This window comes from Pangasianodon hypophthalmus, chromosome 11 (assembly GCF_027358585.1).
Source record: "Pangasianodon hypophthalmus isolate fPanHyp1 chromosome 11, fPanHyp1.pri, whole genome shotgun sequence".
Classification (NCBI taxonomy): domain Eukaryota; kingdom Metazoa; phylum Chordata; class Actinopteri; order Siluriformes; family Pangasiidae; genus Pangasianodon; species Pangasianodon hypophthalmus.
In genome coordinates, this window is record NC_069720.1 from 3,418,035 (window position 1) to 3,440,236 (window position 22,202).

Here is a 22,202-nt window from a genome sequence, read left to right on the forward strand (position 1 = left end):
TTAATAGATGTATAATTTATTACTGTAATTTAATTTGTATTTATAAATTATATGTAATATAGATTTGTGATATGTATAATTTAATATAATATAAAATTAATATTTTAGTTCATTCTTATTTTGAGAAATCCATATATGAAACTGAAATATATCTGTATACCCTGTTCATACACAATCTGCAAACACAATGACATTGTGCTGCATTTTACAATCATATATAATCTTGTTTGAAATATATAATTTGCATTTTTCATAATTGTTAAAATCAAAACTTGTGTGTATGTGATCGCACATTTTTGCGCTCTCTCTCTCTCGCTCTTTCTGTCATTTCACTAGTTTGTCGAGCTAAAAGCTACAAGATGGCTGTGTCCTAAACACACCATTCAGCTTTTGTACTATACTCCAAAAGTTCACATCTTGAGACACTCACATGGACCAGCTGCTCTTGGCTGTCGTACTCCTTGCTGCAGCCTTCCCAGTGGCAGTTTGTCTCGTACGCCACCTCCGGCTCCTGCTTGCCCTCGTCTCTGTCCACGTCCTCTTTCGGGTCCACTGGTGGTGAAGGGTCCTGAGAGGAAAGCACGCATTCAGACACATGTGCACACTACAGAGGACTTCAGACATTCAGTTTGTTTATACAGGACAGAAGCAGACGCCTACACTTTGGCTGAATTAGAAAGGATTGAAGAAAGGGTACTTTTCACTTTCATTTAGTCCCATTTATTTAACAATCAGCGGCTTGGTAATGAGAAGAAAAGAACAAACACGAAACCAAATATGTGGGAATACGTGTGTGGCGTCTTAGCTGCAACCCAAACTGTGGGCCTAGCAGATGTATATATGGTCTCAAATAAAACGCACACACATACACACACACACACACACACACACACACACACACACACACACACACATTGCATGCTGACTGCAGCATGTTTATCTCTGCCCCGTGAGCTATCTTCATCAATTCTGCGGGCCCCAAGACGACTACAGGCGCCTCGGTCCCCATGCATCAAGCCCCAACATGCCTCCACTGCCGAGAGCAGCCACAAATTTGTCAAAAGATGAGTCGAGAGAGAGAGAGAGAGAGAGAGAGAGAGAGAGAGAGAGCGCAACAGAAAACAGGCGCTCACATGACAATAACGGCTGGCCAATATTTCATTAAAATGAAGTGCTCTGGCACAGTTTACACAGGAGCTCGGGATGGAGAGAGCAAGAAAACAAACGGACATAAAGCTCTTATCAGGAGGAGTTTTTCTCACGCCAAGGGGAGCACAGAGACTCCCAAGGGTCTCCTGGCCCCTCGCTGATCACCATGCGAGAAAAAACACACACATACTCACGCAATATTTTTTCTGGGTAACAGGACACATAGGAGATGTACCTGATGTTTTATGCCATCAGTCGTACAGAATAAATCAACCATGGAAAAAAGAGTACACTAGGAGTCAATGATATGGTAGAAAAAAAATAATGTATGTATAATGTAATGCAATAATTTTTCATGATATGTTTTTAGTTTTGCCAAGGCTGAACAACACAATTTTTTACTGAGTAGTACTACAGAATATATATATATATGTATATATGTCTGACCGCTAATGTCATATAATGACCGAACAGGCTCATATGCAATCAGCTGCTTGTTGGTTTAATATGTCTAAAGACATATTGTGATTCGTGTGACTGTCTGGAAAAAAACCTTGGATGTTGCTGTGGCTGAATTCTGCCAAAAAGCCAAAAAAAAAAAAAAAGAGATGAAAAATCAGGTTTTTACCCCATTTTTTCTATACAATCCAAACCAAAAAAAAAAATACAATAAATATATTTTGCCCAAATGATGTGGAAATGATTTTATTTATTTTCTAAACTTACCTAAGCTATCTTCCTGCAAAGATCACATCAGTTAAGGAGTTAAAACCTGGCTAGCTAAGTGTGATCAGAATTTTTACTTTCGGTGGATAATTTGATTTTAGAACGTTAGAACTTTACTTATTTCAGTTCAGGAAAGTTTGTAGTTTTCAAACCTAGGGCTGTAGTTCTGGAGTCCGGTCTGTATTGACTTGTCTCAATTTACTGGCATTTGTACTTTGACTTGCCTCAGTCTTGGGCATTGGTCTCACTAACTATGGTCTTGGTCTTGACCAAGAGTTTCCAAAAATAACATTTGTGCTGTCTTTTCTTTTCGCATGCACAAAGTTTGAAAGATCTAATTCCTTCTTTTAGAAAACAGTTTAATCATTGGTGCAATGCATGAATTAAGCCAACTAGCTGAAGTAAAATCTTGGACTGGAAAAGGATTTGATGGTTTTGTGTCTCGATTTCATTCGGACTCGAACTTGACTTGGCCTTGACCTCCTTAAGACCAAGCCTTGACTCGATCTCAGCTAGTCCTGGTCTTGGACTTGACAGTGGCGGTCTTGACTACAGCTCTATTCAAAACTATATTAGAAAACATCAAAATTTCACCATGTGACCAGTTTTCCCGGGCCACCACGCATGTTCTCATATCACCCACCTCTACCCCAGAGATTACACCTCATGGTGTTTGGATTAGAGGTGAAGGACAAGAAACATACAGTAAGATGGAGTACAGTAAGAGGGAACAAGAGAAAGAGGTTTTTACCGGTGAGCAGGGTGAGAGAGGCCGTGAGCTGTCCAACTCCGTCTTAACCTTTGACCTTTTGGTGTGCAATGGGTTTACTGTGCTGCTGACTGCCGAGTCACCACTCGTGTTCTGTTGGGGAAAGATGGGGAGAAATTGCAGAACTGTACAGCATGTTAAGTTAAAACAAAAGTCATAAATGAGGAGAGAATTGTCATGGTCTTTTGTATTCTTTTAGGAATTTATCTAAAAGAAAAAAGTTAGTATTGATCACAAAAGACAAGTTCTCCCTGTGTCATTAAATATAATAGCCAATTAGGATCCAGTATGCAAATGCAGGCCATGCAGCACTTCTATACCAGCGGAAAGAACTAGAAGAACATTTAATTTGCACATTCATACAATCTGGACTTTGTTATGAGGGTAAAAATGTTGTGTGCATTTAAGCCATTTTTCGTCAAATGGTCATTGGTCGTCAAATTACATTTTCATGGAACCGCCACATTAAGCAATTTATTATTTGACAGAAATGTTTTATAGACTTCATAAAAAAATTTTGGATGACACTGTGCCTTATATTAGAACTTAAATACTTATCAGACTATTTCATTCTATTCAAGTAAAGGAACTGTACACACACTGAATTCATCAAGTCCAACACTCCAACTGGCTGAAACGAAACTAAAGCTAATTAATTCCAAAAAGTGACACATCATCAAAAATAGCTGGAAATTGATCTGTGAGCTTTGTATCAGGCAATAGGTGAAACTTTTTTTTACATCTCTGTATTTAGTTTGATGAGTAAGTAAGTGGCCCACATTGTCAAACTGGGACTTGCCTATTAGGCCATTTTTTTTAGTTTCACAGGAAAAGATTTATCTTCCTTACAACTATAAAAGAATGGTGATCTCTCCGGTGAGACGGCTAGTTTTAAAGAGTTATCAGACCCACACACATTAGACTGTTTAAACTGTCCTTAGACTGTTTCTTAGACTGTTTCTAAGGAAGTGAGAATCAGTGTTAAAACCTCATATAACTTCTGAATGCAGCGTTTTGAGCAGCAGCAGCCTTTACTGAACATACCAGGTGTGTGTGTGTGTATGTGTGTATGTGTGTATGTGTGTGCGTGTGTGTATGCGTGTATGCTTTAGACTTTGGTAATTTTACATGTGAAAGTTGGGCTTTACACAAAGGTCTAGTTCAGCAAGTGTACCTGTGTGTGTGTGTGTGTGTGTGAGAGGGAGAGAGAGTGAGTGTGTGTGTGTGTGTGTGTGTGTGTGTGTGTGTGTGTTCCAGGCTGAGGGAGTGAGTGTGTACAGGAATTAGAGACTTTAACTCAGTCATGCAGGGGGATTTTGGGCCACAGATATGATGATAAGTGCTTTTGAACAAACACATGAAAGCCACTACAGAGGTCTGGGAATGGGGAATTTAAAGCACACACTCTAAACATGCCGTTACAGATGTTACAGATGTTATATGTTCCTTCTGTGACCTCTGCTGTACAGCTTCTGAGGGTCAGGCTTATGTTAAGTTATAAGCACTTCTTCTACAGAAGAAGTAGCGGAGAAGAAACAGCATGGAGTGTTAAAGTCAGCTGGCGTTGTGTGCAGGAAATGAAGCAGTGTGTATGTATAATATTGGTAACATTATACTGGTGTTATTGCTGCTTTATTAATAGTGTTATTGAACCCCTGTTACTGCCACGGCAACTCGGTATTTAAAACAGCCTTGACAAAAAAAGATCATTAAACTGTGAACAAACTGTGAGCGAGTAAGAGAAATTGGTATGAGTGTGTGTGTGTGTGTGTGTGTGTGTGTGCCTAAACCTAAACCCCAGGTTCAATACCAAAACTTCCACATATGTCTTGTTGTGTATATGTGTGCATTTGCAGTACCTTAGTCTCAGCTTCATTATGTGTGCTAGCACTCAGTCCCGAGCCGGCGAGTGTGTGTTGTCGGGAGGAGAAGGTGTGAGAGGGCTGGATGAGGGGAGGTGTGTGTCCAAAAGGGCTCAGGCCTCTCTGCTGGGACAGCAGCTGTTGATATGCTACCGGGTTGATGGAGTGATGGAAAGGAAAGGAAGGGCTGAAAGAGAGAGATAAATACAAAAAGACAGAAAATACACAGGGATAAGCACTCGTTCCACTTCATCTTAGCCCACATCTCTGTATCGCAATGCACAAACGCCATATTTCATGTTACTGTCACAAACGGCATAATGAGCAATAAATCACTGCAGACAAACACAGAGCCTCAGATAGAGACAGGCAGAAATATCAGACTGGAAATGAGTAGTCTGTAGGATAGCAAAGTCAACTTTCTATATAATTCATATATAACATCAGACACTGACCAAAATGCTGTAAAGTAAATTCCGCTTTCATTCAACATTTCAGTGAAAAGAAAACATGATTAAATACAATAAATTCAGCACTTACTTACTGCTTAAATATGGTGTTTGTGGAAATATCAAAGGGACAACATTCGATAAAATATGTAAGGAATAAAGCCCTTGAGGTTGTGGTGTTATTGGAAAATAATCTAGGACACGGCAGTGTATCACGGCCCGATGCGAAGTGGAGTTACTGTTACAACCCCGAATTATTAATGATTATTTTCCTATAACAGCATGCCCCGTCATGTTTTATTCCTCTCATCCCACAGCAATTTGCTTTATTTAAACAAATTAAAGGTTGATGTTGTACTTTTTATGAGTTCAATTTGCATGAGAGAGTGGGATGAGTGATTCATGAGGCTGCGCTTTTACCTGATGCCGCCGACGGAGAGGTGGCCGTACGAGCTGCTTGCGGCCGAGCTGGAGCGCGAGTTGTTGATGTAGGCCACTAGAGAGTTAGGAGAAGTGCGGATCATAGTCTGTAGGTCAATACTGGCGTCTGAAAGTGGAGAGATGGACAGAGCTCTCTTCCGGCTCAGCCTGGGGGTGAGGCGTGGACTGGGGAAGCGCGACACTGTACAACACACAAACACACATTATGAGGATTTGTTTAATACAGTCCAGATTAATTGCCTGGTTCACGGAAAGATTTTCATTGATAAGAAAAGCTTGTCAGAAAGATCCACGGGGCATCTGATTGAGACTAGAGGTTTGCATCAGGACTGGGATCTCGCAGGATGAAACAAAACTTGAACAGTGTTTATTTATCAATTCTTTTTTTTTTTTTTAAGAGACCAATTATGAACGGGATTGATGTAGCTGAGCTTGAGGAACTCTCAAAGCCTGAATCCACACGCTGACAGTCCTGGCGTTTCTACCTCTGGGTTTTTTTTCAGCGTTTTCCAGTGTTTTGAGGCATAGTGGTAGGGATCATATTTAAAAAAAACAACAACAAAAAAACAACAAACAAAAAACACTTTTGGTCACGCCCACTTTGGGTTTAAATCCGAATACAGATCCAGATACAGATACACAACTCTGATTTACAGTAATTTCTGCTCTGCCTCAGTGGACTTCCTCGCCTCATCTGATGCTCGTGGCTAAGCACATTCCGCCCACGTCTCCCTCCCATGACCAACAACCCTCATCACTTTATCCACTTTATTCCCACTAACCTATTTTCCTTAATCCCCACATTCCTCTGACTCCCGAATCAAGCTGATAGCAGCCGCTCTTCCTGAAGTGTGCCGTCTCATACCATGGGAGCCTCTGATTGACTGATCCTGAAATATTATTCTCTATTATTCTCTCTGTCTCTCCAGCTAAGGAGAAATCTATGGAGTCGCTGCAGTGGCGGATTGCATTGTGTCATTTCCCCACTCTGCCCACCTCCGTGCTATTTTGGGTAGCGTGTGAGGAGCGTGCGTGCCAGGTGAGACAGCGTGATCGATGCTTGCGCACTCTCTCCCCGACACCCAGCCTCCCTGGAATATAGCACAGCCCTATCAATAAGTGCCAGAGATTGTGTCTTCGCTAATACTGTAGCTGGAGGCCGACACTGAGAAACTCAACTAGCACAGATCACTTTGGAAAGAGAACACAACGAAACGCAACACGAGATTCCGGGATCGCACTGAACCATGAAGGAATGTTGTTCTGATATGTTCAAAATTTTTTTTTTTAAAAAAGGAAAGCCAACTAGTGCAATCAAGTGTCTTTATCAGCTTCATCTCGAACTCAAAATGACCTCGTTCTGATTTGACCATGGATGATTAATCATTGCCTATAATTTACTGTAATTATTTAGATAACTATCAACTGTTGCAGGCGTCTATCGGTTTGGATAATGAGGGCAATTTACAGGATTCGTTAGAATTAAAAAAGGAATGAGCAGGGAAAATGGAGCAGGTGTGTACTCGTCTGTATGTTTGTGTACACATGGAAAATTTATGGAAAGTTTCTTTATCGTCTTTATCGCAGCCAACAGTTTTAGGTTAGCAGAACGTTTTTGAACGTTAAAGGTCTGGGAACATTGGGCCCCAGGATCCTTCAATCTGCCATAAGCTTATTTTGTCTAATTTTGTGTGCGGCATTCTAATAACATTGCATTGAGGGGTAAAATGATTCGTACGTTTGTTTGTTGTTTTGTCATAAGTGTGTCTCTACTAAGAAAGCTTTCACATATGCAGTGTTCAGAAAGTTAGACTTTGCTCCTGCAATGCTGTTTTAATTTGGGCCATAATTGCAAAACACAAAAACACAACAGCATAAACTAAAAATTTTCTGTTGTGTTTTTTATTTTGTCATTGCGCTTTCTAATTTTCTGTTGTGTTTTTGCTTTTGTTGTGTTTTCTGTTGTGTTTTCTGTTGTGTTTGTGATTTCGGCATTGGTCTTTCTGAGCTTCTGCTGTGTTTGTGGTTTTGTGGTTCTGTATTTTTATTTGTTGTGTTTTTGGTTTTGTTGTTGCCTTTTTTATTTTCTGTTGTGTTTGTGATTTTGTCATTGTGCTTTCTGATTTTCTGCTGTTGCTGCTTTCATTGTTGTGTTTTCTGTTGTGTTTGTGGTTTTGTCATTGCACTTTATGAGCTTCTGTTGTATTTGAGGTTTTGTGGTTGCATTTTTTTTTGTGTGTTTCTGGTTTTGTTGGCTTTATAAAATTTTCTGTTGTGTTTGTGATTTTGTCATTGCATGTTCTGATCTCCTGTTGTGTTTCTGCTTTTGTTGTTGTGTTTCCTGTTGTGTTTGTGATTTTGTCATTGCACTTTCTGATTTTCTGTTGTGTTGTTGCTTTTTTGTGATTTCTGTTTGCATTTTTCTGGTTGTGTTTTTTTTTTTTTTTTTTTTTACCTTTCCATTTTCTGATTTGCTGTTGCGTTTTTGCTTAATGTGTTTTGCACATATAGGCCACTGTACAGTATGTTTGGGCAGGAAGAACTTGTCGTTCTAACTTCTCTCTCACTAACAGGGCTTTAGCATGATCGTATTCTTAGACCCTGACCTGTAGTATTTGTGCGAGTATGTCTGCCAAATACTGTAAATATAAATACAATCATAATAAATAACTGCCTGTGAGAGGTGAACCTCAGTGTGTGAACATGATTCATCCCTAATTCAACTGCAGAAGGTGACTGGAAACATGCTATGTACTGCATTATGGGCTGTGATGAGCTCTGTCAAAATCTGTATTAAAAGTAAAAAGTGAAAGTAAATAGTAAAAGTATTCACAGCCGAAAGCACACAAACACATACTTCTCTGTCCAATTGTCTTTAAACATTCTGTTTTCTTTGACTTTTCCATTTTTTTTAACAAGCCATGTTGTCACTTCGGTAATCAGACCAGAGAGGAAATATTAAATAAAAAAAAAATAATTCAAAGAAAGTCTGTGAAAACTTTCCTGCCTTCAGCTAAATAATTTACAAAAATGCACGTGATTGGCCCCAACAGAGGAGTTGTACAGAAGCCATGATGAGTCATGGTTTAAATAAATAAATAAATAAATAAATAAACAAACTAGAGTCACTTCACTGCGGCCAGTTTTTTCATATGTTGATCAGCTCTGCTAAAGTTTTTTTTTTTTTTTTTTTTTTTTTTTGAGTGTTCAGTTCGAGCCCCTGAAATTATTTGCTGGGTTCCCATCCCATCACTTTCACTTCAACTCTCATTACACAAACAGAGTAATGGTTGCTGTAAATCCAGTTAAATTTCTGAAAATTCTGGCTTTTTTATTACTAAAGTTGCAATATAATATAATATAATATAATGTAACCTTAGGTCTTGTTTGGAGAGCTATAGGAAAACAAGTTTTTTCTAGGGTACAGGTTAAAGGGATTGGTCAGTGTGTTTGGTGTTCCAAAGTGAAAAATTCTGTGTTTTAACTCAACAGGTGCGAGGCATTAGTGCCGGTGTTGGCAAACGCATGTGTGAGTATGTGTGTGTGATTAGGGGTTGTAACCAGAAGCTCTGGCAACCGGACGTCCATAATGATTCCATCACATCTGGTGCCAACACAAGCAAGCTTACACAAACCATTCCTCTGTAAGTGTGTGTGTGTGTGTGTGTGTGTGTGTGTGTGTGTGTGTGTGTGTGTGTGCGTGCGTGTGCGCGCATTCCCTACTGAGCTCACAGCTAATAAGTAATCCTCCAGCTTTGTAGCTGTGAAGGTCATTACTTTTAGCATGAGCTAATGGTTCTTTGTAATTATAAAAGCATTTGTTTCTGTTCTTGGGCCCCTACCAGACGTTTAGCACCCAGAATTTTAGAAGCTGCATCCCAAATTATTACGACGCCACCAGAATTCATGCACAGTGGACATTACATTAGCCGTGATTTCACTTTCTTTTAAGAAGATGAATCTAGGGTACACATTTACAGATGTGTGTATGTAAAGATTATATGGCTAACCACACTGCTTTGGCGTGAGGCCTTTACAGTGAGCCTGTTCTGGTATTTGCATGGCGTTAATGGGGCGAGGGGGAGTGTGTGGGGCGCGGGCCGCTCAGCCTTGGCACTCATATTTGTCTCTGTTACGCCCTCACCTCAGGGGAGATGTGTTTATTAATGTGCCACTTCCTTTGATAAATGGCCAAATGGAGAGCTGGGCGTCGCTTGCTCCATGCCTCCTAATACCCCCCTCTTCCTGCAACCTTAGTGATTTATGTCAACAGGGACCGCTAAAAACCTGCCGGAACCCTCACATACCCAAAATCCTGCGAAATCCCCATTAAAAAATTAGAGGAATAGTGCCAGGACCCAAAGTTTCCCAAAACGCCATGAGAAACTACATATCAAAATTGATCACAATGTACCAAAACATACCAAAATATACCAAAACATATCACAATGTACCAAAACGTACCAAAATACAGCAAAAACATACCAAAATATAGCAAAACATATCACAATGTACCAAAACATATCACAATGTACCAAAACATACCAAAATATACCAAAACATATCACAATGTACCAAACATACCAAAATATAGCAAAACATATCACAATGTACCAAAACATATCACAATGTACCAAAACATACCAAAATATACCAAAACATATCACAATGTACCAAACATACCAAAATATACCAAAATATATCACAATGTACCAAACATACCAAAATACAGCAAAACATATCAAAATATACCAAAACATATCACAATGTACCAAAACAAACCAAAATATACCGAAACATACCAAAATTTACCACGATGTATCAAAACATTCCAAAATATACCAAAACACACCACAGCGTACCAAAATATACCAAAATTTACCACAGTCTACCAAAACATTCCAAAACATAACAAAATGTACCAAAAACACACCACAACGTACCAAAATATTCCAAAATATCTGGTTTAGTCTTCTTAGTATCGCAAGTACTAGTACCACACCAAAATGTCTAGGGTTATGTCTAACGACTAAAATTATTGGTACCTCTCATGGATAAAATGGATAAAATGATTGGTGTTTTGAGTTTAACCATATGGGTCTGTTGTGTAGTTTTATTTTAACACCTTTTTTTTCAGAAATGTAATACGGTCTTCTTAAAGATTACATTTTCTTTCTTCAAGATGCTGTTTTGAAAAATGGAGAAATTATTGGCACCCCATAACTAATATCCTTTTTCTTCTAATATCATAATTAATAAAAAAATAAGAAGAAGATCTTATAAGAATCATTTTTGTTACAGTTATTTCACTTATGGCAGTAACCTCATATGACAAAGTTGCTGGAAGGTTTTCCTTTTCTTAAAGAGATTAACAGCACCTTACAGCAACCAGGGACAGAGAGTGCGTTGGGGTGGCAATAAAACTGAGTGATGTTTATGCAAATGAGAAGCAAAGCAATATGTTAACTTCTCTGCTCAAACAGATCAGCTTCTAAAGATTCAACTTTTATTCTAATACCACCGTCAATGCCACCATGCTCGTCATCTCGTAGATCGCTGACTAGCCGAGACGAATCTTTGCCATATCTCGGCACAATCGCATAACTTTACCACACTGCATTCCGGATCTTTGGGTACAATGTTTGCTGTCTCCACTACTTATATACTGGATTTCTCATTACTGACATTGCTCTTGTGTTTTTAAGAGCTAACAGTGAAATCTTGGTAGAAAGACACACCATAAATTTGGTAAAACAACCAACACAGCTATGTTGGGAAACTTTCCACTATAGCATTAGGCTTCTTTATAACACACAAAATACAAACTGCCTGTAGGCATTCTAAGAGAAAGTGATGTCTACTCAGTCTCAATTTCCACCCGACGTAATAATAGGTTGAAAGCAGTCCATTTCCACCATGCTGAATATGTGCTATTCAGACTAAATTCAGGCTAATCAGGGGCTAGTTACTCAGGTTCAGAAGAAAGACATCAAGGCAAAGTCAGTCTAATGAGCCATTAAGCCATTGGTTTCACAGGTCAGGGTTTTGTTTGGGGTCATGCATCATGTCACATGACTGAGGTTAGCGGGAGACAGTCAGAGTGAAGCGAAGGAGCAAAAGAGTGCAGGCCTGAGACACCATGCGAGGTGAAGCAGGAGGAAACTGATTTGCTGTTTGTTTATGTGAGCCGACTGTTTGGTCAACGGTAAAGGCTGAACAAATATTTGCTCAGTAGCGCACAGGGTTAGTGAGCTACTGTGTTTTATGGCATGCTTATTTTAAATCAACAATTTTTACTTCCAGTTCTTCTCCATTGTTTTGGAAGTTTTGCTGTAATTGACAGGCTGATGGGAAAATGAACAAAAGCTTTAAGAGCTTTCGAAATGATGAACTGTGAACAGCTCATCTGGGATTTTTCACATTTCCCAGGACTCTAGGTGCCCGTGTCAGCTGAGAAAAGCAGAGCCATCTCCCATCTCCTCTACCTGGTTAGCATCTCCATTTCGGGTCATGCAAAGAGTCCTGATGGCTAGTTTCATTAAACAGCCGTTGATGGATGACGCGGCGGCTGTGGCATGCTACAGCTCTGAGACCCGCTCTGAAAGAATCGGCCTGTGCTCCAGACGCCGGTCCCCTTTTAAGGTGACTTAGGAAGTGAGAGATGAAAGCAGGCATTCATTATGTTAAACACACACACTTTCCTCAGAGGGAAACACTCTTATAAATGTCAGAGCAGCATGTGTGTTTACAGAGAGCACTGGCAGTGACAGTGGGAAAATACTGCACATGTAGGAGTCACCTTAAGTCACTTGTGAGGGGAATATTTTTAAAAGTTCAGGATGTGTGTTTAGGGTTTATCGTAGATCTCCCAGGAAGCCTGTCTGAGGGTTTAGACAATTTCTTACTGAACTAATGTTTTTTAGATTATTTAATTGTGGAGATCTGTTGAGTCAAACAAAGACATATGAAATGATCCCACATGTCAAGGTTAGGTTTAGTACCTTTTCGTATGACTTCTGTTATATGAAACTGAACAAAAAAACGCAATATCTGAAGAAGTTCCTACAGGTTTACATTCACAGAGAAATCCAGATTCTATGAATATACAAATAGGAAACATCCCCAGCCCACCACACATTCACGCCTCCCCCTCTTCTAGTAAAACAATGTTGCCTGGCCTGTATTTACATATTCAAATATGATTGGCTACTATTTTTTATGACACAATAACATTTGCCTGCCATTTGATCAATGCCATCTCAGATTTTCTGGTAACATTTTCAGCTGTTTCTTAAAAGAATAAGTTCAAACGGATGCAGTGAAGAACTGAAGAGTTGTAATTTGCCTTGAATTCATTTAAAAAAATAAAGTATTATGTTTGATAAATTTACTAGTCAATTATTCTAGCATCTTCTCATAATAATAATTTAACACTTGCACTGATACTTAAATGTCATCCTGTTGGATATTATGTTAATGTGATTCACACCTAATTCCTATTTAACCCCTTCATACATATAGACTCTCTCCGTCATGGGCTGAAACTCACTGTCCATCGGGTTGATGTAGTCTGGGAGGTGAACAGCAGCAGCAGCGGCAGCAGCAGCAGCAGTAGTGGATCCAGCTGCAATCAGATCTCCATATGGACTCCTGTGACTAGCCATCAGGTGGTAGTAATCAGCTGAGTTGGCTCCGGGAGGGGGAGGAGCAAGACCGAATAGCCCACGCTCCTTCAGGTGCTCATGGGCGACTGTAGAAGGTATGAGAGAGACGGATGAGAGGAGAGAATAGAAGGAGTTTTATATAATAACACAAAAACATGCAATATAGTAACAAATTATTTTTGTAAGCTTTTTTGTAAGTCACATGTCTATGAAGTAATAAGTAAAGGCATCTGGATTTGTAATAAATCCTTGATGTTATAAATTATATATAATTGTATGAAATAATTTTAAAGATTATTTAAAGGCCTTAAAGGGGCAGTTTGTATTTTTTAGGTATTTTTGTAGACTGACATAATAATAATAATAATAATAATAATAATAATTGTCAGGCAATGGATTTCACAATTTTCTTTGTATCTGGTTCCTGTTGACATTTTTCCAGCCCAGAAATAAGTTCAGTTCCCCATGTTCAATCCTTTTCTTTTCCTTACAAGGTGACTCACTAGGCAATTCATTGTTTCAACAGAGGGGGTGGGGAGAACGGGACGACTTTTTTTTCCATTGCAGTTATTTTTCTTCACAGTTTTTCAATCAAACAGAATTACAAACTCCTTCTTTAATTGGTTCTAGATCAAATGACACTCTCTGTTTTCTTACTACTTTGCACTTGTTTTTGGTCAGTTGGTGTCTTGTAGTATCTTGCCACTTGAAGTCCTGTCTGCTCCTTTAACAGCTCTATGCTTGGAGTGTATTCTGTCTCACTAGTCTCATTAGATAAAAGCATCTGCCAAATGAATAAATAAAAAGGTAAACATAAAGGCCAAGTTTACACGCAGCCGTCCAGTGGAAGCAGTGGAGAAAGCAGAGACTCACAGCTTCAGTGCTACAACAGCAATGCACTGTTAACATCTGCACTCAGTAAAGCTCTGTTAAAAGTGTCAGGGGCAATAAGAGTGTGAGGGCCAAATCTGCTTTACACACTCACTTGGCCATACAGACCATGAGCACAGCTTGCCATATGGTTCACATTTGCATACAGTTAAAATGTATTGGCATTATGGAGCTCCCGCTGCGCCCTTAGAGACATACATGTGTGTGTAAATATGTGAGCAGATGTGTGTATATGTGTGTATATGTGTGTGAGCCTCACTGAAAAAATTACTACTGATTTCTCACAATTAGGTCTAAGTGTGTTTGAACTGCTGTGTCTCACACTCCTCCATCTGTGTGTAGTATTGTGGCAAAAATTGGGGAACCCCACTGCAGAATTTCACTGCGCTTTGAACCACATTTGAACACTTGTGGACATTAGTACAGCATAGGATTACCAGGATGTTGAAAATTGAGAATAAATAAATGTTGGCCAAAAATGATTCAGAATATACCACCTAGCCTGGTATATCTATATTCCTTTGGAATTCTAAATCTGTGCTTAAAATGAAAGCCTAAAATAATCACTTCCTGAATATCTTAGCTTGCCTTCTATACTTTGAACAGGGTCAGTTGTATCGGCACATAAAACTCAACAATCAAATCTCACATTCAAGGCCATACCCCCCCCTATCTGCAAGTTAAAATACCCTCCACTATCTCTCTCTACTGCTTTCCAGCTTTATTGCTGTCAAAATCTCCTGTGTGCTGCTTATTTAAGTTTTAAAGCACAGACCCATTACTGTCGACAGACTGTAAAAGGTGATTTATTTGCTATTTGGCCTGTTCACCTGTTGTTGTAATTCAGCTCTGAAGAGAAAAGTGTCAGTGAGAAAGGAAGCTGTCTGCATGCATGTTACTTGTTTTCAGCACCTTCCAACGTGCATTCCAAACAGGAAATGGTAGGGCAGCAAAGCCCAAAGTTCTACTTGTGGTATGTTTAACAAATTCATAGTATATTGCAGTTACATAATGTACACACCCAGAATGAACAAAAAACTGCTTTGATGGTAAGTAGATTTTCCAAGACAATAGAATTTAATGTCAACTGGCTACACAACAACAGAAACAAACTTAACTGAACTGAAACTTACTACATTACAAAAGAAACAAACTGAATTGAACTGAAAATGGTTACTCTACAACAGAACAGAACTGAACTGAACTAAAACCAGCTACACTACAACAGACCTGAATTGAATTGAACTGAAACTTGCTACACTACAGCAGAACTGAACTGAACTGAAACTGGCTACACAGAACTGACCTGAATTAAACAGAATTGTGTTCAACTACATAGAAATGAAAAACAAAACAAAACTGACTCAACTAACCTAACATGACAAAAATGAACCAAACTAAAATCGACTATACCAGCATATTCCTAAAAAAAACAAAGTTAATTTAAATGAAGTGAGTCATTCTCATGCTACAGAACTGAATCAAACTAAGTTACAGTCATTTCAGGCAAAGTGGAAGAATGTGTGTGTGTGTGTGTGTGTGTGTGTATGTGTGCGTGCTCACCATCTGCAGGGCTGAGCCCACGGGCCGCTGAGATCATGGAAAGTGTTGGGCTGCCGTGGACCGAGCGCAGGTAGTGCTCCACATGGGGTGAGACGTAGGGATGAGGGGGACTGAAGGGCGACTCGGCCGGGCCGCCTGGTGAGAGCCGGATCAGGGATATATCAGAGATAACCGGACTCCCTAACGCTGGAGCTCTGGGGAAAACAACAGAGGAGACACTGGTCAATAAGCACCATGACGTCTAGGAAGACCAGTGACATCTTTAACTATCATCCGTAAACAATTAGGGCCAAAAAAGAATGACTTTGCCATTTTGTTATACTCCTCATTAGTATAGTGGACAGTATCTGTGCCTGCAATGTGGAAGACTGGGGTTTGATTCCTTGATGGGGAGGCTTACTCTCTGTTTGCACAACACCCAGTACCTCAGCCTGATGTTTCACAGCAAATATTGCACATATCTGCACCTTATTCAAAATATAGTCATACTGTTTCTGCCACTGATCATAGTATCCCTCATATCATATTTTCATATTTTTCCTTTCCTACCTGTAGAGAAGTAAACTCTGGTTTATGTAAATACTATTTTTATGTCACGGACAGTCAAAAAAAGCATTTCACTGCACATCATACTGTGTGTGTGACCAACAAAATTTGAATTTGAGTTTTGTGTCAAAGGATGCTTCTAAAATCAGAACCACTCAATGCTCTGGTAAAATTCTCCAAGGAGAGGTTCAGGCACAGACTGAGGCATATGATGGATCATGTTTGGTTCTTCAGCTTGAGGCAATCTTCACTACATAAATCCAGCAGTAAGACCCAAGTCTCATCCTGAATGAAGGCTGACTCGTCTCATGTAGTCCGATTTGCCTTGTTTCTGCTTCATTAAATAACATGAGGTCATGTCTGTTGGTCTTAGGTTGAGATCTGGGTTTAGATTGAGACTCAACATGCAAGACCAGAGGGGGGGGTTTGTGCGATACTCAGAGCAGATCTGGGGTCCTATTATTTAGTGTCAGTCGTGGTCCGGTGGCTGGTCTGTTTAGGAGCTTATTATTTATTTGAAAGATCAAGTCTCAACCAACTTTTCAAATGTCTCCTTTTCGCACTTGGGAATACATGGGTACTCTTGGTTCATTTCAGCAATACTATGTTTGACTCTCCTTTATTTCACCATCTGATAGGCTAAAGTCGACGATAATTAGAATAGGAAGAAAGTGCATTTCTAGACATAGAAGACAATATGAATGGGCACCAGACAGAAACTCTTCAGTATGAAAAAGTTGCCTACAGATCTGGTTACAGATTATCCTTATCAGCCCCGATTATAAAATCCTCTGTCCAGAACCCTGATCCAATTACATTTGGTTTGACATAATGTCTTTTTATGGAGATGTCTAGATTAAAAAGGGTTTATCCAAAGAACATGTGATTCTGATATCTGGCCTTCAGCTCACAAAAGCAACAGAGCTTTCTCAGATGCCAAACTTCATTACACAAAGCATCTCAGTTCTCCTTGTCTCTCCGTCTCTCCCCCACTCTGAGAAGGAAATGATTGCACTGTAGTTAAGGCAGCCAGGGATTGCAGTCACTCGACTCCCCCTTCACCTCTTTCTTTCTTTAGCCATGGCTGATTTTCAACCCCACCAGTCTTTTTGATGCTTCCCAGACCACACAAAGAAGCAGTAGGATATTCATTTGGATTGAAAGAAACTGTTCAGTTTAGGCCCACATGTCTCCTAGGCTGTTTTATTAGCTTTTCAGAGCACAGGGCCGAGATTTGCCCAGAATGCTTAGTCCCCACAGGGTCAGAACACAGCAATTGGCCGGACTCATAGAAAAAGAGCCTTTTCTTGAGACCCCCTTCAGGTTGAAGGACAAAAACAGCCAGTTGTGGATCTTTTGCATGTATTCTCCTATGATTCCCCTATGATCTGTCTTCTAGCCCAAGCAAAAATTAAGTTCATTGTAACTAAACCTAAAAGTCTTAAAGGTTATCCAGAAAACCTCATGAAAGAAGCCCTATTTCATTATTAGAGAAGGTTGCAAGTAGTAACCCTAATGGAGTTAAAACCTCTAGTTATCCAAAAACCATTTGTGGAACCCTTTGACAAATACCAAGTGATACAAAGAAGAGTATGGGTTTTCTTGAAAAAGATTCTCCAGATATTTAAGTTATGATATTTACCCAGTAAGAATTTCTTCTGCGGTCCACTCATACCAACAAAGCGTCTATCACTGTCCTCACTTTCTGTACTGGTTTGAGATAGCCCTGAACCCATTCACTTTCCAACGAGTGGCCACAGATTTGCACAATTTTTTTTTCTGAAGCCTTCCGGGTTACGCATACACTTAGGCCCACTGAAAAGACTCCAGTGTTGCACGCCAGACAGCTAAACTCACACAGCCAGGCACAGCCTCCCAAGCCCTCAACAACATTAATCTAACATCCTCCGTATGGATCTGATCTAAGCTCCATGCTTCAGGATGATCTTATCTGCCTTGAGCAAACTTACCGGGTTCTAGTCCAGCACCCAGCACTCCATCAAACTTCCCCGTCTTCAGATAGTTTCATCTCGTCTGACAGTCGTCCAGGAGACATGATAGAAAAAAAGCTTAATTCCAAAGCAAAACTGTCTCTCTCTCTCCCTCTCTCAGGAATCTCAGGGATGTCATAGAATGATGACATTCAGCTCCTCGCCTGGAATGCATCTCGATTTATGAACTGTCTGACACAGTAGACATGTTGTATCGATGAACTGATCCCGTCTGTTCATGTTTTCCACTAGCTTGACATCATTAAACTTTATTAAATTGGTCCCCAGCCAGTAAGTCATTAGTGGCTGGGATATGTTCCACCCTGTTTTAACAACACGATCACTTGAATTTTAATGTTGGAAAATGACAGAGAGAGTGTTGTGCAAGAAGAATTTCCTAAAGAGTGTTTTGAATTAGTCCATGTGATGTCAATGAGTAAACAAAATGCACCCTGCCCTGGCAGAGCCTTCACAAATAAATATTTGTATGATTTCAGTTGGCGAAATGAAATTCTTGAAAAAGAGTTGTTAAGTTCTGCAGGATAAAATACTAGCAGCAGGGAATGAAATCAGATCTGTTACAAATTAGAGCACCAACTTAATTTCAATACCCAACATCAAGAATCACAGCAGTTCTTCCCCAAACTGCCACAAAGTTGGAGGCACATAATTGTCTAGAATGTCTTTTTTTATGGTGTGGCATTAAGATTTCACTTGAACTAATGGGCCCAAGCCTGTTCCAACCTGACAATGTCCTTGTGCACAAAGCGAGATCCATTTGCACAGAGCCCAGACCTCAACCCCACTGAACACCTTTGGGATGAACTGGAATCTAGAACGGGATGTTTAACAAGCATATATGGGTATGATTGGTCAGGTGTCCACATACAAAAATGGTCTATCAGTGGAAGCAGAAGCTTTTTGGACAGCTAGGAATAATTAACTATCCTAAGAACCCATGACATACCTCTTTTCAACTCCTGCTATAGAACTCTACATGTTTTAAAAAAAAATGGTTAACTTTAGAACTTGCCTTTTTCAGATAAAGCAGCATTCAGATCAATTGCTAATAAAATCTGTCCAGCAGAAAAGGCAATTCTCTGAAGGGGAAAGGACACATAAACACACCTTTGCTTCTTGAAGCAGTTACTTTCACTTTGTGCTGACTTTATCTAGGCGAACTTTAGGTAAGCCATTAGAAAATGAGAAGGTGGGGATGTGGTCTCTTTGGTTGGAAAAATGGTTATTTATTATGAATTAGCAATCACACCTTGCTGCTTTCTTACTGTTGCTTGGTGCTCATCAGGGGAAAAAATTTAGCCGTCTTGTCCACCAACGCATGCAATTTTTTGTGATAAATTTATTATTTTGTTTTCTCTCTGCCTGCTAGGGTTTTCTTGCTAGCAGTGTTGGCAACTCAGATACTGATACCTTTATTTGGACCATTTAGATTGTTATGGAATATTTTTTTGGTCTGTGACTTTGAGTTGTGTGATTTAATTGCCATGTTTTTGGAATGTCTGATATTTCCCACTGAGAGTAATAACAGCAGCACACTGCAATTACACCACAGACAAACAGCTTTGGTTTTGATAGTCAGCAATCAGTCTGTGTCATAACACTGCCCCATGTAATAACAATGCAGACACGATGGAGGGTTTTTTTATTCCTGAGATTTTGGTGCCAGGCTATTGTTGAGGACGAGCTGCCGTGCCAGACTCCTGGGATGAGGACATTGTTTCAGGTGCTCGTGCTGGTGTAGCATTCACGCCCGGCAGATGGACAGTGCACCTGTTTTGGCATTTGCCAGGATGTCAGGTGCCCATGTGAGCCCATTGTCTGGCCTCTCAGGCTAATGGAGGCCTGAGCCTCAGCCGTAATACCCATTCACAAACGCAACAGGGGTCAGGATCATCCATGGCTACATCATGTGGGCGCCTGGCACCACTGAGTGTCATCATCACACTGTGTTGGGGTTTAAATTTCTCAGTAGGCAGTAGCGGACGTCCGTATTAGATACCTTGTATCTATATGTGCATATTGATATTTTCACATTCTTGCAGGTTAAACTTTATATTTGTGTGCATGTGTGTCTGCTTTCATAGTGTGACAGGCGTTGCTGTCGCAAGGGGCCACCACTCCAAATCACAGATAAATCACACGTTCTACCACACTCCAACAGTATACTCACAGTCCACACAGATTTTCTGAAACCTCAAGCCTTGACCAAGCTACTTTTTTTTAAATTATAAATTAATAATTTAGTATTTGTAAATGCATATTCAATAAATGTTTTGGCATATTTTCATATTCATTTTGTTGACTTCTGTTGTTCCACTAAGTCAGAGTCACTCGATGTTGTCAAGGAACTATGAAATGTGACCATTTTAATGGCTGAACGTCTATGATAATGCAGTTTGTCAGGATTGTCAAAAAGACTAAAATAGCGCATACACTTAATTTGAATGTAGCTTGTTTGAATCTGACTCCAAGTAACATTTCATACGAGTAACACACAATTTTGTTTTTATACTGTAGTTCGAGCAATATTAAGTTGTAAAATAGATGAATGAAACAAAAGAAGAGAGAGTGAGTTTCTTGATTTCCCATTTGTAAATCAAGCAATCCCACATGGGGTCACAATCCCTAGTTTAGGAAACCTTGCATTAACATGGCATGGTTATTTTTTAATAAAGCATGGTCACAAGTTAATACTAATATTAACTAGGTATGGCCAGAACCTCTCATGTTATAACCATGAGATACCAAAGTCATGGCCTTGGATTGTCTATCATGAGCCAAAGACTTAAATATGTTGTGGGAATATCATACTTAAAACGTGACGTCCAGTTAATTATTTGGTGGGAACGGGCAGAAAAGTCTATTCACTTTGAGAATTCCCTTAAGGCGTTGTGGGTTAATGGTATATCCATGGTCTAATTCAGTTGATTTTGCTCTGTCTCACTCAAATAAAATAGTTACCACAAGTTAAGTACTTCATGGCAATAAAATATCATGAAAAGCTTTAGTCGTGGCCTCAGTATATTTACTGTGGCCTGTAACCACCAGGGTGAGGGTGATATAAAATATATACTGTAAATAAGACATTATGAGCTTGGCTTCATTCTTTCTAGTGCTAGATCCACCAAACAGTCCTGAATGCTTCCCAGAGATTTCTAGTTTATCATGTGAAAAATGGACCTTTCTTAGTTTAGTCTGCTTCTCCTTTACTGCTGTATCAAGTGCTATTTTATATGCTGGCAGCCAAATAATGTCAGTGGATAACAGCCTTGTTTTTCTTCTAGTACCCTAAAAGGTTCTTTGATGTGTCCCTTGATAACAGAATCCATAATCGTTATATGTTGAACAACAGAGGGTCACCCTTTCAGAAAATGTCCGAACCCTTACGAAACCCAGATTGCTCAATTAAAATGAACTACACTCTTGGAAATAAAGATATAATCTAGAAATAATCTAGAACCCTTAAGAGTTGTTTGGTTGTTTAGAACCCTCACTACTATATGCAAGACTGACTGAGTATAATTTCACTCTTTCAAAGTATATGAGGTAGAAATTCAGAAATTCAGTTCACTGGAATGCGATTTTTAATTTAAGGTGCTTGACTGCACTTTGGACCAGTTCTCCTAAGGCTTACTGGAGGTCTCCAGTAAAAATAGCAAAAGCTCCATCAGACATCATGCTACATTTCTCTCCTCAGTTCAAAGCCCTGTCTTCAGTTCTGCAGTGTCTAGTCCTTTGGCTGCGTTCTCACACTGAGCAGCGCAGAGCACGGGAAGTGTGTGTCAACGCGTGTGCATCAGCCCATGAGACAAGTGGGTGGCGCACTCCATAGCCCCCGGCCCTCTCTGTCTCGAGAATTCCCACAGTGCTCCACTCCTGAGATGAATCACCCCATCCTCTGTCATTCCAGCCACTCGGAGAGGCAGCAAACGTTTCTCTTGCAGAAAAAAAGCAAGGGAAGTTTCCCAGCGCGGTTTGGGTGACAGCTCTGACAAAATAACCAGCGGCCTCATTACGGTATATGCAAACAGTGATGAAGCGCACTGTATGGAGATGTCATGTTAGACGATTAGAGCAGGGACCTCTGACATGGTGCGCCGAGACTGTAACAAAGTGGCTTGGCTTGCCAC

The 22,202-nt window shown here is 39.9% G+C and overlaps 1 protein-coding gene across 2 annotated transcripts in view; it reads right to left on the bottom strand.

Moving 5' to 3' along the window:
- gli2b (GLI family zinc finger 2b) overlaps positions 1-22,202 on the bottom strand; it is an 83,156-nt gene that overhangs the window by 12,465 nt on the left and 48,489 nt on the right. For both annotated transcript variants that reach the window (XM_026930672.3, XM_026930671.3), the window contains exons 4-9: positions 15,515-15,708; positions 12,946-13,146; positions 5,376-5,577; positions 4,504-4,693; positions 2,627-2,737; positions 431-568 (exon numbers count right to left, since the gene is read on the bottom strand). In XM_026930672.3, the coding sequence (XP_026786473.2) occupies positions 431-568; positions 2,627-2,737; positions 4,504-4,693; positions 5,376-5,577; positions 12,946-13,146; positions 15,515-15,708 (1,036 nt within the window). The remainder of the gene's footprint in view (positions 1-430; positions 569-2,626; positions 2,738-4,503; positions 4,694-5,375; positions 5,578-12,945; positions 13,147-15,514; positions 15,709-22,202) is intronic.